Below are 16,305 nucleotides of genomic sequence, written 5' to 3'. Positions count from 1 at the left end.
GTTTCATCACATGTATCTCCTTCTACCTGAAACATTCCTGCTCTTCCTCTTCCCTGCTGCTGTGGCACCACCCCCCCACACACTATCCCTATTTCAGCCTTTACCACAAGGCCTTGGAACTGCTCACTTACCTGCTGTCTGTCCCCACTACATTTGCCAGATAGTGTATCTTGTTTACCAAAAGTCCTCACCTTTCCCATCTCTCAGTCTTGCCTTACTTTATTATTCAACAAACATTCAAAGTGCTAGACAACTCCTCATATCAGGGAGGCAGACATGAAAAATCGGGCTTCTGGCTATACTGTCTCAACAGTTACCACCTGGGACCAAGGGTGGTAAATGCTGATTTGCTCTGAGTAGCTTCCTTAGTCAAGAGGATAATTATTATAGCACCAGGTCTTGTGATTAAGATGAGTTATCCCCATCGTATACTGCAAAGCCAAGCACACAGTAAGCAGTATTTGTTAAGTAAATGAGTGCATAAATTCAACAAATATTGATTGAGCACAGACACTGCCCTCATGGACTGGACATTTTAGAGCGGGAGACAGAGAGGCAGTGTCAAAACAGTTTCATAAGTGCTATAAAGTCAATAAAGCAAGGTAACAGGATAGTGAGTGAATGAATTTGAAGTTAGCATAAAAGGCACTGAGAAAAAAACTGAGCTATGAACTTTACATATTATCACATTTAATCTCCACAACAAATCAGGGCTTTCCATACAACATTCACAGACATTAAACACAGAAGCAGAGGTTTAAAGTACAGGCTTAGGAGCCAAAATGCCGAGGTTTGAATCTCACCTCTGCCACTTACCAGCTATGTGAACTTAAGCAATTCATACTTAACCTTTCTGCATCTCAGTTTCTGCATCTGTGAAATGGAACTACTAATTGTACCCACTTCATAGGGTGGTTAAGAGGATTAAATGAGCTAAAATAGGTAAAGTACTTAAAGTTCCTGGCACATGATAAGTATTAGCTATTATCATCATCGTTAATATTATCCTGATTTAACAGATGAGAAATCTGGGTCTGAGTGGTTAATTGTTGGCAATTACAAAACTACTAAGTAGCAGAGCAGGATAAAAATTCAGCACTTTGTGACTCTACTATATCACTACAATATGTAACCAGGATATAATGTGGGGTAATTAATACAGTCAAGTGTTATGAGCGCTCCAAAATGGACACTCAATTCTTCCAGGGATGTGGAACTGAGTGGGAGCTGAGGCTTGGAGATGCCTGAGAGATGATGATGTTGCTCAAGATCCTGTCTGGCTTATCTCCTCAACCTTGCTTTCTGAGGGTGCCCAAGGATCCAGGTCCAGACAGAGCACCATCTATAAAACCAGAAGCTGAAGCATCCACCATTCCCACCATTCCACCCCCCAACTCCAGGCACACAGGACTTAAAGGAATGCAAAGGACACAGCAAGTTCCAGTGCACCTAGGAAGTGTCTCCTTTATGAGTTTGTCATGTAATAGGCTTCACTAAATTCTAGATGCACCAATGGAATAACTTCATATGCACTGACATGCACACAGACTGTTCTATCTCAAAAAAAAAAAAAAAAAAAAAAACCCGAACAAAAAAACCCTTTTGTGATCCCCTCAGCCACTGCCCCATTACTCTAGTCCCCTTTACACCAAATTCCTCAAAATTGAGTCATTCTTGAGTTCCTTCTTTCACAATCCCAATCCAATCTATCAGCAAATCCTGTATCAATATATATTCAAAATCCAAACACTTCTCATCATCACTGACTCTACTTTAAGCCACCACCGCCTAACTAGACCAGTGTTTCTCAAATTTTAGGGAATATCAGAAACACCTGGTAAACTTGTTAAAATACAGATTCCTAGGCCCCATCCCCAGAGATCCTGATTCAGTAGGACTGGGTTGGGCCTACAAATGGGTTGGGCCTATAAACGTGCATTTCTAACGACCTCTCAGGTGATACTGATGCTGCTGATCCAGGGACCACGCTTTAAGGAATAATGATCTACAGTAGCCCCCAAATTCTCCCTGCTTCCACTTTGCCCCTAACCTTCAGTCTATCCTCACAATAGCCAAACCTGAATCAGATCGTAACTCTCACTTGCTCAAAAAACTTCTGTGGCTCCATTCCAGAGTAAAAACAAAGTCGTTACACTCTATACCCGTGGTTTTTAAACTTAGCGTGCATCAGAAGCATCTGAAGGGCTGTTAAACCACAGATTCCGGGGCTCCATCTCCAAAGTTTCCGATTCAGTCTGGGGTGGGATCCAAGAACTGGCCTAACCAGTTCCTAGATAATGCTGATCCTGCTGGTCTGGGAACCATACTTGGAAAATCACTGCTGTATATGATCTGCGCACCCCCGACCCTTAACCTCAGCTTCTATTACTCTCCCCTCACTCACTCTGTTCCAATAGCATTGGACTGGAATGGTAGCATGCCAGGCCTGCACCCCACTTGGGTCCTTTATTTCCTCTACCTGAAACACTCTTCCCCTCCTTACCAGCATGGCTTCCTTCCTCACTTTCCTTCAGGCTCATATGTAACCCATCTGTAATCATCCTATATAAAGTAACCACTACTTCAACCCTGGGGTGGTACTTCTTCTCCTGCTCACCCTACTTTACTTTTCTCTAGACCATGTATTACCACTTGACACACTATATATTAAGCTGTTAGTTTACTGTCTCATGCTCACTGTCATATCCCCCCTTCCCCACCCCAGTGTCCAGAACAATGCCTGGCACATAGCACATACCTGATTTTCCCTATCTTCCATAACTTCTAACAACTTGAACAGTGATTTATATTGTCTATAGTACTGTATTCTACAGTGAGAGTACAGGAGACCCAGGTTTGATCTGTGGTCCAGCTGTCTGTGTAGCTTTAGGCACATTATTTAACCTATCACTGCTGGTTCTGGAACAATATGAAGTAGATGCACTCCTCCCTATCCCTCCAAGTACAGCTAAAAACCCTGGATGTTATATACAAAACAAATACAAAACTCTGAAAGGTGAAGAGAAGAAAGCAGACCTACTAGAGACACCTAGCAGGTGGTGGATAGCACCAAAGATCAGTGGGGAACCTGTACTTCCACCCCAACCTGGCAGTCATCAAGTAGTACCCCCTTTCTGCCACTGAAGTGCAGTGTCTGAGAAGGTCTGCAAAAATGGAAGTCTTAAATAAGATCCAGGATCTCATAACATAATGCCCAACATGTCCAGAATATAATTAAAATAATTATTTGTCATATCAAGAACAAGGAAAATCACAACTCGAGTAAGAAAAGAAAATCAACAGATGTCAACACTGAGATGACACAGATGCTGGAATTATCTAAGAATTTTAAAGGCGCCATGATACAAAAGCTTCAACGAGCGATTAAGAACATGCCTGAAACAAATGAATAAACAGAAAGTGTCACCGGGCAGTGCAGCACTTTGGGAGGCCGAGGTGGGCAGATCACGAGGTCAGGAATTCGAGACCACCCCGGCCAACGTGGTGAAACCCCATTTCTACTAAAAATACAAAAGATAGCTGGGCGTGGTGGCGTGTGCCTGTAATCCTAGCTACTCGGGAGGCTGAGGCAGGAGATTCGCTTGAACCCGGGGAGGCAGAGGTTGCAGTGAGCCAAGATCACGCCATTGCACTCCAGCCTGGGCAACAGACTGAAACTCTATCTCGGAAAAAAAAATAATAATGATAAAATTAATAAATAAATAAATAGAAAGTGTCAGCAAAAATTAGCCAGGCATGATGGCGTGTGCCTTTAATCCCAGGTACTTGGGAGGCTGAGGCAGGATAAGCACTTGAACCCGGGAGGTGAAGGTTGCAGTGACCCAAGATCGCACCACTGCACTCCAGTCTAGGTGACAGAGCTAGACTCTTGTCTCAAAAGAAAAAGAAAAAGTGTCAACAAAAAATAGAAAATCTCCGGAAAAAAATAGAAGATATAGAAAAGAACCTAACAGAATTTTTAGAACTGAGAAATACAGTAACTTAAATGAAAATTCTTTACATGAGTTCAACAGCAGAATGGAGAAAACAGAGAAAAGAATCAGTAAGTTGAAGATAGAACAATAGAAATTATCCAATCTGAACAACAGAAAGAAAATAGATTGGAAAAAAAATGAACAGAGCCTCAGCAACCTACAGGACTACAACAAAAGACAAACCCAAAGAAATCCACACTAAGACATGGCTTAGTCAAATTCCTAAAAGCAAAAGACAAAGGAAAATCTTGAAAGCAATGAGAGATAAATGACATATTACCTCAAAGAGAACACCAATTTGAATGACAAAGCCTCTCTCATCAGAAACCACGGAGGGCAAAAGGAAGTAGCAGAATAGTTTTCAAGCACTGAGATAAAAGAACTAGAAACCCAGAGTTCGATATCAAGTGAAAAGATCCCCTAAGAATTCAAGGGAAATCAAGATATTCTCAGATGAAGGAAAACTAAACATATTTGTTGCCAACAGACTTACCCTAAAAGAATGAGTAGGCTTGGCGTGGTGGCTCACGCCTGTAATCCCAGCACTTTGGGAGGCCGAGACGTGTGGATCATTTGAGGTCAGGAGTTCGAGACCAGCCTGGCCAACATGGTGAAACCCCGTCTCTACTAAAAATACAAAAATTAGCGGGGTGGTAGTAGCATGCGCCTGTAATCCTAGCTACTCAGTAGGCTGAGGCAGGAGAATCGCTTGCGCCTGGGAGGCAGAGATTGCAGTGAGTCAGAAAGCACCACTGCACTCCAGTCTGGGCAACAGAGTGAGACCCTGTCTCATAAATAAATGAAAAATTAAAAGAATAAGTAGGCCGGGCACAGTGGCTCACGCCCGTAATCCCAGCACTTTGGAAGGTCGAGATAGGTAGATCACAAGGTCAGGAGTTCCGAGACCAGCCTGGCCAATATGGTTAAACCCCATCTCTACTAAAAATACAAAAATTAGCCAGGTGTGCTGGCAGGCGCCTATAGTCCCAGCTACTCATGTGGCTGAAGCAGGAGAATCACTTGAACTCGGGAGGCAGAGGTTGCAATGAGCCAAGATCGCGCCACTGCACTCCAGCCTGGGCGAGATAGAGCGAGACTCCGTCTCAAAAACAAAAAAAAAAAGAACAAGTAAAGGAAGCTCTCTGAAACAGAAAAGAAATGATAAAGGAGGAATCCTGAAACATCAGGAAATTAGACTGAACAAAGAGTAAAAATATGGGTAAATACAATATACTTTCCCTCTCCTCGAGTTTTCTACATCATGTTTGATAGTTGAAGCAAAAATTATACCACTGTATGATGTGATTCTTAATGCATGTGTAACAAATATTTAAGATTCATTACATTATAAACAAGGCTGGGCGCAGTGGTTCACACCTGTAATCCCAGCACTTTGGGAGGCTGAAGTGGGAGGATTGCTTGAGCCCAGGAGTTCGAGACCAGCCTGGGCAACATAACAAAGACCCAGTCTCTACAAAATAAAAAATTTAAAAAATCAGCCAGGCGGCCAGGCGCGGTGGCTCACGCCTGTAATCCCAGCACTTTGGGAGGCGGAGGCAGGTGGATCACGAGGTCAGGAGTTCAAGATCAGCCTGGCCAAGATGGTGAAGCCCTGTCTCTACTAAAAATACAAAAAATTAACCAGGCATGGTGGCAGGCGCCTGTAATTCCAGCTACTCTGGAGGCTGAGGCAGAGAATTGTTTAAACATGGAGGGTGGAGGTTGCAGTGAGCCGAGATCATGCCACTGCACTCCAGCCTGGGCGACAGAGCAAGACTCTGTCTCAGGAAAAAAAAAAAAAAAAAAAATCAGCCAGGCATGGTGGTGCATGCCTGTAGTCCCAGATACTAGGGGGTGGGGGGCTGAGGTGGGAGGATCACTTGAGCACAGGAGGTTTAGGCTGCAGGTGAGCCGTGACTGTGCCACTACACTCCAGCCTGGGCAACAGAGCAAGACTCTGTCTCAACAACAACAAAACAATTAATTATATTATAAACAAAAGAGCATTAAGGCATGTAAAGTTTCAATCGGACACGGTGGCTCACACCTGTAATCCCAGCACTTTGGGAGGCTGAGGCAGGTGGATCACAAGGTCAGGAGTTCGAGACCAGCCTAGCCAACATAGTGAAAAGTTGTCTCTACTAAAAATACAAAAATTAGCCAGGTACGGTTGACCGCGCCTGTAGTCCCAGCTACTCGGGAGGCTAAGGTGGGAGAATCGCTTGAACCCAGGAGGCGGACGTTGCGGTGACCCAAGACCACGTCATTGCGCTCCAGCCTGGGTGACAGAGTGAAAAGAAAAGTAAAGTTTCTACTCTTCAATCAAACTGGTAAAATGTCAAGAGCAGTTGCTTATGGTAAGTTATATGTATAATGTAATACCTAGAGCAAGTACTGAAAAAAGCAATATAGAGATAACTCGGGCCAAGAGCAGTAGTTCATGCCTGTAATCCCAGCAATTTGGGAGGCTGAGGTGGGAGGATCATCTGAAGCCAGAAGTCCAAGACCATCCCAGGCAACAAAGGGAGGTACCACCAACCTACACCCACACCCTCCCCACACGAAAAATTAACAAAATTAGGGGACGCAGTGGCACGTGCTTATAGTTTCAGCTACTGTAGAGGCTGAAGCATGAGGAGATTGCTTATGCCCTGGAGTTTGAGGCTGCAGTAAACCATGATCAAACCACTGCACTCCAGCCCAGGTGACACAGAGACCCTGTCTCAAAAATAAATGAATGAATGAGTAGGCCGGGTGCAGTGGCTCACACCTGTAATCCCAGCACTTTGAGAGGCCAAAGCGGGCAGATCACCTGAAGTCAGAAGTTCAAGACCAGCCTGACCAAAATGGAGAAACCCCGTCTCTACTAAAAATACAAAATGAGCTGGGTGTGGTGGCACATGCCTGTAGTCCCAGCTACTCAGGAAGCTGAGGCAGGAGAATCACTTGAACCCGGGAGCCGGAGGTTGCGGTGAGCCAAATCGCCCCATTGCACTCCAGGCTGGGCAACAAGAGCGAAACTCTGTCTCAAAACATAACAAAAAAAGAAAAAAGAAAAAAAATCAGCAAGGATTAGAAGAATTCAGCAACACCATTAACCAACAGTAGTTAATTGACATTTATAGAACACTCCACCCAAAAATGGCAGAATACACATTCTTTTCCAGTGATCATGAAACATTTACCAACATAGACTCTGGGCTATAAAACAAATCTCAATAAATGTAAAGGAATTGAAATCATACAGAGCATATTCTCTGACCACTATCAAACTAGAAGTCAGCAACAGAACGATAACAGGAAACTCTACAGAAACTTAAAAATTAAACAACATATTTCTATACTTCATGGGTCAAACAGGAAGTTTCAAGGGGAATTTAAAAATGCCTTGAGCAGCAGGAGGATCACTTTAGCCCAAGAGTTGGAGGCTGCAGTGAGCTATGATCCTGCCTCTGCACTCCCGCCTGGGCAACAGAGTGAGACACTGTCTCAAAAAAAAAAAAACCTTTTTCTTTCTTTTGGTTTTTGTCTCAAGAAAAAAAAAACCTTTTTTTTGTTTTCTTTTTTAATGCTTTGAATTACATGAAAAGGGAAAATGTAACCTATTAAAATCTATCGGTGCTGAGAAGGAAATTAACAGCTAAAGGCTTACATCAGAAAAGAAAGAAAGGCCGAGTGTGCTGGGTCACACCTGTAATCCCAACACTTTGGGAGGCCGAGGCAGGTGGATCACCTGAAGTCAGGAGTTCAAGACTAGCCTGGCCAACATGGTGAAACCCCATCTCTATTAAAAATACAAAAAATTAGCTGGGCGTGGTGGCAAGCGCCTATAATCCCAGCTACTCGGGAGGCTGAGGCAGGAAAATCACTTGAACCCAGGAGGTAGAGGTTGCAGCGAGCCGAGATCGCGCCATTGCACTCCAGCCTGGGCAACAGCAGCGAGACTCCGTTTCAGGAAAAAAGAAAGTCTCAAATCAATAATCTAAACTCCCACCTCAAGAAACTAGATAGAGAGCAAAATAAACCCAAAGGAGAAAGAAAATAATAAAGTACAGAAATCAATTAAATTGAAAACAGAAAGACAACAGAAAAAGTTAATGAAACAAAAAGCTTGTTCTTTGAAAAGATCGATAAAACTGACAAACCTCTAGTAAGTCTGACAAATACGAAAACGAATTTTTTTTGTTTTTGTTCGAGACAGGGTCTCGCTCCATCACCCAGGGTGGAGTGCAGTGGCGCGATCACAGTTCACTGAAGCCTCAACTTCCTGGGCTCAAGCAATCCTCCCGCCTCAGCCTCCTGGGTAGCTGGGACTACAAGCATGTGCCACCCATCCAGCTAATTTTTGTATTTCTTGTAGAGACGGCATTTTACCATGTTGCCCAGGCTGCTTTCAAACTCCTGGGCTTAAGCAATCCACCAGCCTTGGCGTCCCAAAGTGCTGGGATGACAGGCATGACATCATATGCCCAGCCTGATACATTTTTAGTATCACGAAACAAAATTATTATAGCACCTAAAGATATCAAAAGGATAATAAAGAAATACTATGAACAATTCTACAAACATAAATTTGACAACTTAGATGAAATGGGTCAATTCCTTGGAAAGTATACATCCAACATAAAATAACGTAATTTGAATAGTCCTATAACTATTAAACAGAATAATTTTTAGAACTCCCCAAAAAGATAGAATAAAGATAATTAGGCGAAGTGGTCAGCATAGTGAGTGGAACATTAGCTTGTGCTCAATAAATAATAGCTATAACCATTGTATTTAAATCATCACAACCTCTCAAGGAAACTGAGGCTTCACAGATAAATTCTTTGTAACAGAATCAGAATTTGAACCCAGATCTGAAATCAGTGCCCTTTCCTCTAGAGTTAAAAATCCACACCAAAGTTACTCCCTTGGGCATGTATCAACCAATATTTCTTTTATAAACAGGAAAACTGTAAAGGAGTGAGATTTGTGCTAAAAATCCCAGAAATCAATAAATGCTTGCCAACTAGTTTTCTCCACTATTGTACAGCAATGATTCTCAAATGTTAGGGTGAATCAGGATCACTTGTTTGTTAAAATACAGATTGCTGAGTCCCAGTCCCAGCCCAAGAAATTGCATTTTAAACAAATTCCCAGTTGAAGAACTTTACTTTTAAAAAGTTCGTTCCTCCTGTGTTAGCTCACTTAGGAATTAAAAAAGAATATTCATTCCAATTTTTCTGTACAAAAAAAGAGAATGACTGGTGTACAGTAATGATATGTTACTCCATCCATCCCCCAATATCAGAAGCTATCACACACCGCAGAAGGGGAAGGAACCAAGACAGGATAATGTTCTAAATCAATGGTTCTCAAGGGTGGGCCCTGCTTACCTACTGAATCAGAAACACTGTAGCTAGGGCATCCCTAACTTGTGTTTTATCAGGTCTTCCAAGTGAGTCTGATACATGCTAAAGTTTGAGAACCACCGCTGTACAAATCAAAGTGTTTTTGCAAAATCCATCTTCTTACAGGAAGGATGAAGCAATACCATGTTTTTTCCACTTCTGAGAACCTGGGCTCTGGAATCAAATAATTCAAAGTTCAAATCCACACTCAGAAAGTCACTTAATCTCCACGAATTCCAGATTCTCAGCTGCAAAATGGAATAGTTGCCTTCCTTGTTATAACCTTTCCAGAAAGTAACTTGGCATTATATTCCATAATCCCTAGCTGGACTTCAAGAAATCTAACCTACAAAAGTCACTAGAGGCCAGGCGCGGCGGCTCACACCTGTAATTCCAGCACTTTGGGAGGCCAAGGTGGGTGGATCACGAGGTCAGCAGTTCAAAACCAGCCTGACCAACATGGTGAAACCCTGTCTCTACTAAAACACAAAAATGAGCCGGGCATGGTGGCCCAACTACTCAGAAGGCTGAGGCAGGAGAATCACTTGAACCCAGGAGGCAGAGGTTGCAGTGAACCAAGATCGTGCCAGTGCACTCCAGCCTGGGCAACAGAGTGAGACTCCATCTCAAAAAAAAAAAAAAAGTCATTGGAGATATGAACAGATTTCTATCACTTCTAGGCATTTGTGGACTTAAAACTTGTTGGCTTAACGCTTGCAAGCAACCATAGAAGTATGTAGGAATTTTCAATTGTGCTGAAGTACAAACTTAAATGGCACACTATAAGCCTGGTGTGTTTCTGTGAGCAATGCACACTGAGTAAGCAAGAGCAGCCACCCACCAAGGACCTGATTCTCAGCTAGCTTCCTTGTTCATTGGGGGCCCATAGAGAGAAGTATAAAAGATTTTTAAAATTTGGTGTATTTCATGGAAAAAAATTTAAGGTGGTTAACTTGTGTTAGAGTGTACACAGGAACACACACAACTCACCATAGAAATGTGATTAAAGAGGGGCCTGGCCCGTAAGCCCAGTTCTGTATTTGTAAGTTTAGAATTCTTTAAGGCCTCAATGGTGCTCCTTATAAATAAATGTCAAGTACCTACTAAGCAAAGATGCTTTCCATAATGTTTTTCTGTTTTAATCAGCACTCATATCAAGATACAAAACTTTTCCAGAACCCCCAAAGTTTCCTCACATTATTCACAATATAAAAAAGGACAAATAATGTTCAAAAAAGTACAATGTCCAACCATAAAGGAAATTACCAAGTTAACTGGTGACACATATATATCGTGGGATATCAGAAATCAAGTATAGCTGAATATTTAATGAACTGGCAATTACATTAAAACATTAACTAGAAAAAAAAATAGGTTGTAAAATGGTATTTATAATGCAATCCCATCTTGTAAAAATATATATTTATATTCTAACTCAAAAGATGGGAGACACTGCAACAACAAATTTAACAGTGGATTGTGCCAGACAGTAGTAGACTCGGGTGAGTTTTATTTCCTTCTTTATTCTTTTTCTGTATTTTCTACAACAAGCAGGTCTCACTATAAAACCAGGAAAAAATTAAGAACATTATTTAAAAGAGAAATATCCAACTTTCAGGCTTGTTGACTGGTGCTCCTTAAGTCCCTGTCACGGGGTCTGGCAGACATAAGCACTCAGGAAGCATTCATTCCTGTTCCCTGTTTCCAGAGTGAGGAGTTACAGCAGGAGCCCATTTTACAGGTCTGAAAAAACACATTTTCCATACAATCCAAAGTAAGGGCCCCAGTCAACAGCTTTTTTTCATGAAGACTCATTAATTCATTCAAAAATGTACTCAGCATCTATTACATGTTTAGCACTGAACTAGGTTCTGGAGATACCAAAAATGAAAAGATGACATCTCTGCCCTCAGGAAGCTCTGGCTAATGAATGACACAGATATATTTGTAACTATGATATGATGAAATAATTACTTTTTAATAAAGACGTATACAAAGTGCAACGGGAACCAAGAGGAAGAAGGACTTTTACCCCTTTTACAGTCTGTGAGTTGCAAAGGGGAGGGCATTAGGGGGAGTTTGCATGTACAAAGACAAAAAGGCATAAAGGAGTATAAAATTTTCCCAGAACTATAGGTAGTTCAGTCTTGCTAGGACATAAAGAACAAGAGAGGAGGAGTGGCAGGAAATGAGAATGAACAAGCAGATCACAAAAGGTCTTATCTGTCACATAAAGGATACTGAATTTTATCCCACAGGCGAACCACTGAAAGAAGGATTTTAGGCTGAAGAGTGACTTGATCAGCACTAGCAAAGACACCAGGAATCCTGAAAGACATCTTAATCCCCACTTATTTTCAGGGCAAAGGAAAAGGTCCCACCCTCTAGGGTTGTCCCCTCTTAAATAACATGAGGCAGTAAATAGAACTCTGTGCCGGGCACACAATAAATATTCAATAGAGATCAGTTAAATATGAATTTGGATATGGGGCAAAGGGGCAGTCCCTGCTGAGGGCAGGATTTTAGCAGCACCACACCTTTAGTTTGGTCTTGAGCGTGATAAACAGAAATAGCTCGCCGGGCACAGTGGCTCACGCCTGTAATCCTGGCACTGTGGGAGGCTGAGGTGGGCGGATCACTTGAAGTCGGGAGTTTGAGACCAGCCTGGCCAACATGGTGAAATCCCATCTCTACCAAAAAAGTACAAAAAAATGTGCCTGGCGTGGTGGTGTGCACCTGTATTCCCAGCTACTCCAGAGGCTGACGCACAAGAATCACTTGAACTCGGGAGGTGGAGGTTGCAGTGAGCAGAGATCATGCCATTGCACTCCAGCCTGGGTGACAAGAGTGAGACCTTGTCTCAAAAAAAAAAAAAAAAAAAAAAAAAGAGAAAGAACTAGCTCCTCTGGAGGAGACCAGACAACTGAAAATTCTAGAATCTAACAGGCAACAGGAGGAGGGTGCCATACACTGCTTTTTGTGCTCCAGTGTACAAAGCCCCCTCAAGGTTGTCTTTCCACAGCTGAGATTTAAATCCCACTAATGGGATATTAGTTTTATCGCACATACTAACCTCTCCGGAATTCTGGGTGACAGGGGCTTATGTGCACACACGGTTAACTGAAAGGAATTCATCAGTGGTTTTACTCTTGTTTTACCCAATATCTATTATGCTTAATTCAATTTAGTTGGATGGTTCTGCAGATAAATACTGTAGAAATAAAATACTGTTGCATTTCTGCCTCCATTTATGGAGTATATCCAAACTGCTTTGCAAAGTCAGAAAAGATATATTTGATACATTTATCAAGACAATGAGGCTCAGAAAAGCAAAGCAACTTGTGCAAGGTCGCTCTGAAACTAAGCACAAAGCCACAACTCAAATCCCTGTTTATGGACTCAACTACCTCAAATAAGCAATACTGTTTTACCCAAAGCCAGTGTCTGAGGCAAAACATAATTGTCAGAATATAAAAATGATGGCCGGGCGCGGTGGCTCACGCCTGTAATCCCAGCACTTTGGGAGGCCGAGGCAGGCGGATCACCAGAGGTCGGGAGTTACAGACCAGCCTGACCAACATGGAAAAACACCATGTCTACTAAAACTACAAAATTAGCTGGGTGTGGTGGTGCATGCCTGTAATCCCAGCTACTTGGAGGCTGACGCAGGAAAATCGCTTGAAACCGGGAGGCGGAAGTTGCTATGAGCGGAGATCGCGCCATTGCACTCCAACCTGGGCAACGAGCGAAACTCCGTCTCGAAAAAAATAAAAAATAAAAAAGAAAGAAATATAAAAATGATTCTTTGTGACACAAAGAAAAGGGGGGGGGTCTTATAAATCTAAAAAAAAAAAAACACTCAAAAGAAAGGTGCAAAGATGAAATACATAGGGGAAAACACAGGAAAAGGAGAAACCAGAGGCTAATGTCAGCTAGGTCCTGGTCTGCAAGGAGAAATGGCAGAACCTGAGTCTGGGAGAGGGGGTTCTGAGCCGGAATCTAAACACAGAGCTGAAAAAGGAAGAGAGAGCAAGTGAACATACCTGGCCACCGCACCCTGTGTAGCCTGGCCTGCCCTCCTTACCTGCCATGAAACCAGTCCTGGCACATGTCACACTCGATCATGAAGCGGGTCACATCGTAAGGCAGCCGGCAGAGGCAATACACCGGCACCGAGGCCATCTTCGCTCGGCCCTGGAGCGTTGTGCGGCCGGCCAGGTTCGTCGTGTCAAGAGGGGCGGAAGGCGGCAGCACGCGTCCTCTCTGGACGATGGCTAGGCACAAACAACACTTTTTACAGAGTGAATCAGCCCCCGCCCCCCACCCCCTTGCACCAACCCTCAGTTCCCCAATAGAGAGTTACCGCCGCCGGGATGCAACACAGCTGGTGCGGCTGTAGGGGGCAACCAGAGAAAGTCCACCCGGCCTTTAGAATTTCTTTCACACGTAAAGAACGGCGCTCAACCTTCCAGGCTTTCCACCGCCCCCACCCTCCCCACCCCCCACCCCCGACCCCCCACCCCCGACCTTCTTCGCCCCGGAGTCAGTGATAACTTCTTTTCGGGTTTCAGGAAAATACCTGAAGCCTTTTCGGGAAGCTTCTTTCATCTCTCACTGAACCCTCTCCTAGCTGACCCGTTTCACAAGGCTCCCTTTATTATGACGCAAACCACAGCCTCAAAAATGAGGCTGGGGGTATCGCAAGACAAGACCCTCCTCTCACCCCCCGAAACAGGGCCAACCAGAGAGAAATAAGGGATTCCCCGAAAGTCTCTTCAGGTTACTCAAAGCCTCCACGAACAAGACAGACAAGACTAGACGCCCAACTCAAATCACAGTTCTGGGGTCGTGTTCCGAGAGTTTAAATAATCCTTTCCGTCACTCTCAGTATCATTCCTTCCCCGACCAGTCAGGAGTCTCGTCACGCCCAAAACTGAAATAAATAGAAATCTCTAAACTGACCAGCTCGTTTTGTACTTTCAAGATGACAGGCTTCTGGTTGCATCCCTGAAACTCAAAAGGATCTATTCAAAACCCCTCAAACTGACTAGAGTTTCCTCACACTCTTGAAACTAGGCAAGGATTCTTTTGCATCGCTCGGAACTGGCAGGGTTTCCTTGCAGCCCCCTCAAACTGATGAGAGCTCCCTAGTCCCCACAAATGTTCAGGTACCTCACAGTATATCCTAACACTGACAGTAATACCCTCGCAGCCCCCAAAACTTACAGGAATCTTAACGCTTCCCCAACTGACAGGAACCTCCTCACGCCCCAAACCTGACAAGAACGTCTTCGGTCCAGAATCCTACAGGGACCTCCTCATGCTTTGGGCTGCAAGGACTCCACGCCCGCAGAGCTCAGTCCCCGCAACACGCCGGCAGCCGGGCTAGCTCCGGGACGGCGAGGCGCCTCAGCGGAGGCTCGTCCGGTAGTTCCGGCCCCTACGGCGGCGCGCGTCGAATTCTGGGATAGTCCCCGTACCGCCGGGAACCTCGCTCGCCTTCCCCTGGAGCCCCCTGCTGGGTCGCGCGTCGCCAGTCGCCCGACGGTACTTCAGAGCAGCCTCCTCCACAACATTCCCCTCGGCCCGGCCGTTCGGGCCTACTGGAGACCGCGGCTTGGGCCTAGTCTGGCGGCCGCCCGGCGAACGGGCAAGTGGCGTCGTCGCTGGGCCAGCAGGAGATAGTCGCGAGCAAACCAACGGGGAAAGAGATGAACCGGCCGCCACGTCCGAGGCACACGGCCCGAAAAGTCGTTGGGAGAAGCCCAGTGGCGGTGGTAGGCAATTCGGAGTAGTCAATAAAGTTTATTCAAAGCAACGAGGAAGTTGAAGCGGAGAGGGGAGGAGAAATACGGGGTAAACATCTACCATGTTGAGAGTGGCGGCGCTACCCACAGAGCCAAGGCTTGACCGCCATCTTATGAGGGCTGGGCTCGCGAGGTGAGCGCGGCGGAGGCGGGGAACCGCGAGCCGCCGGCTCCCGGGTGACGCCGCCAGGGGGCGGGGCGCCACCTTGAGAAAGGAGGGCGGTTCTCAGCCACCTTTGGACCCGCTAGTCTCTTTAAGGTGCCCAATCGCCGCTGAAGACCTTGAGCCCAGAGGCGGAGAAGCCGCCATCTTAGGCGAGGCAGACGTTTGGCTCCATTTTGAGTGGGGCCCGAAACTTCCTAGCCTTCCCCCTCCTCCGGGCAAACAGGGAGTTAAGCTACCCCGACTCGCACACTCCTCCTCCCCAGCCTTCTCCTCCTATGAGAGGAGGTGAACTCGGTGACTCCAAACTACAAAATTAATAGGTGACGGCGGGGGCGGGCTTCAGCCGGGGTAGAGGCGGAGTACTCACCGCGGCTCCTGATCATTGAGCACCTTCGGCGGGCTGGGCTCTTTCCCACGGTCTCTGCGTTGTTCTTACCCCTGTGAAGGAAGCTCTGTGATTATCACCAAATGAAGGCAGGGGCTTCGAGAAGCCAAGTGACTTGAGTCCCAGAGCAGGGACGTTGAACCTTGCGCCTTGTGCTACCCGCGTTCTGTCCTCAGGCCCTCAGTGTAGTTCCTCTGTAAAGCGCTGCCAACTCCACAACTCCCTCTGAACTCTTCTTTGACCCTACTGTTTCACTTCAGTTCAAATACAGTTCAAGGATTTGTTTGCACCTGTCCCACAATTTTCTGACTATAGCCTGAGGGGAGGGGATAGGGGATGAGAGGAAAGGCTGAGTTAGTGGAGCTTTGCTGAGTTAGTGGAGCTTCATACATACGCTTCAAGATGGCCTAGGTTTTCCCAAACATTCTAGAAAATTATCTAGGAGTTATCTTACTATTTCATTTTCTTAAAGGGTCCCATTGCTTTAAAAAATAAATGTGTGCGTGCACACAATTTACTAACCAGTGATGGTGGGTTAGGCCCTGGGGATGCAATGGTG

General features: G+C 44.9%; 1 protein-coding gene across 5 annotated transcripts in view; it reads right to left on the bottom strand.

Annotated features, from left to right (window-relative positions):
* Positions 1–16,208, bottom strand: part of LOC105493782 (PHD finger protein 8) — a 109,419-nt gene extending 93,211 nt beyond the window's left edge. The window contains exons 1-2 of one of the 5 annotated variants that reach the window (XM_011761679.3): positions 15,729–16,208; positions 13,473–13,662 (exon numbers count right to left, since the gene is read on the bottom strand). In XM_011761679.3, coding sequence (XP_011759981.1) covers positions 13,473–13,662; positions 15,729–15,744 — 206 coding nt within the window. In that variant the 5' untranslated portion in view covers positions 15,745–16,208. Of the gene's footprint in view, positions 1–13,472; positions 13,663–13,967; positions 15,410–15,728 lie in introns of those variants that run through there. The other 4 variants (XM_071088510.1, XM_011761681.3, XM_011761680.3 and 1 more) reach the window with 4 other exon arrangements.
* Positions 16,209–16,305: the final 97 nt, after the last annotated feature.

This window comes from Macaca nemestrina, chromosome X (genome assembly GCF_043159975.1).
Source record: "Macaca nemestrina isolate mMacNem1 chromosome X, mMacNem.hap1, whole genome shotgun sequence".
Lineage (NCBI taxonomy): Eukaryota > Metazoa > Chordata > Mammalia > Primates > Cercopithecidae > Macaca > Macaca nemestrina.
Note: the sequence above shows the minus strand (reverse complement) of the source record. Positions and strands in the feature narration are given on the sequence as shown.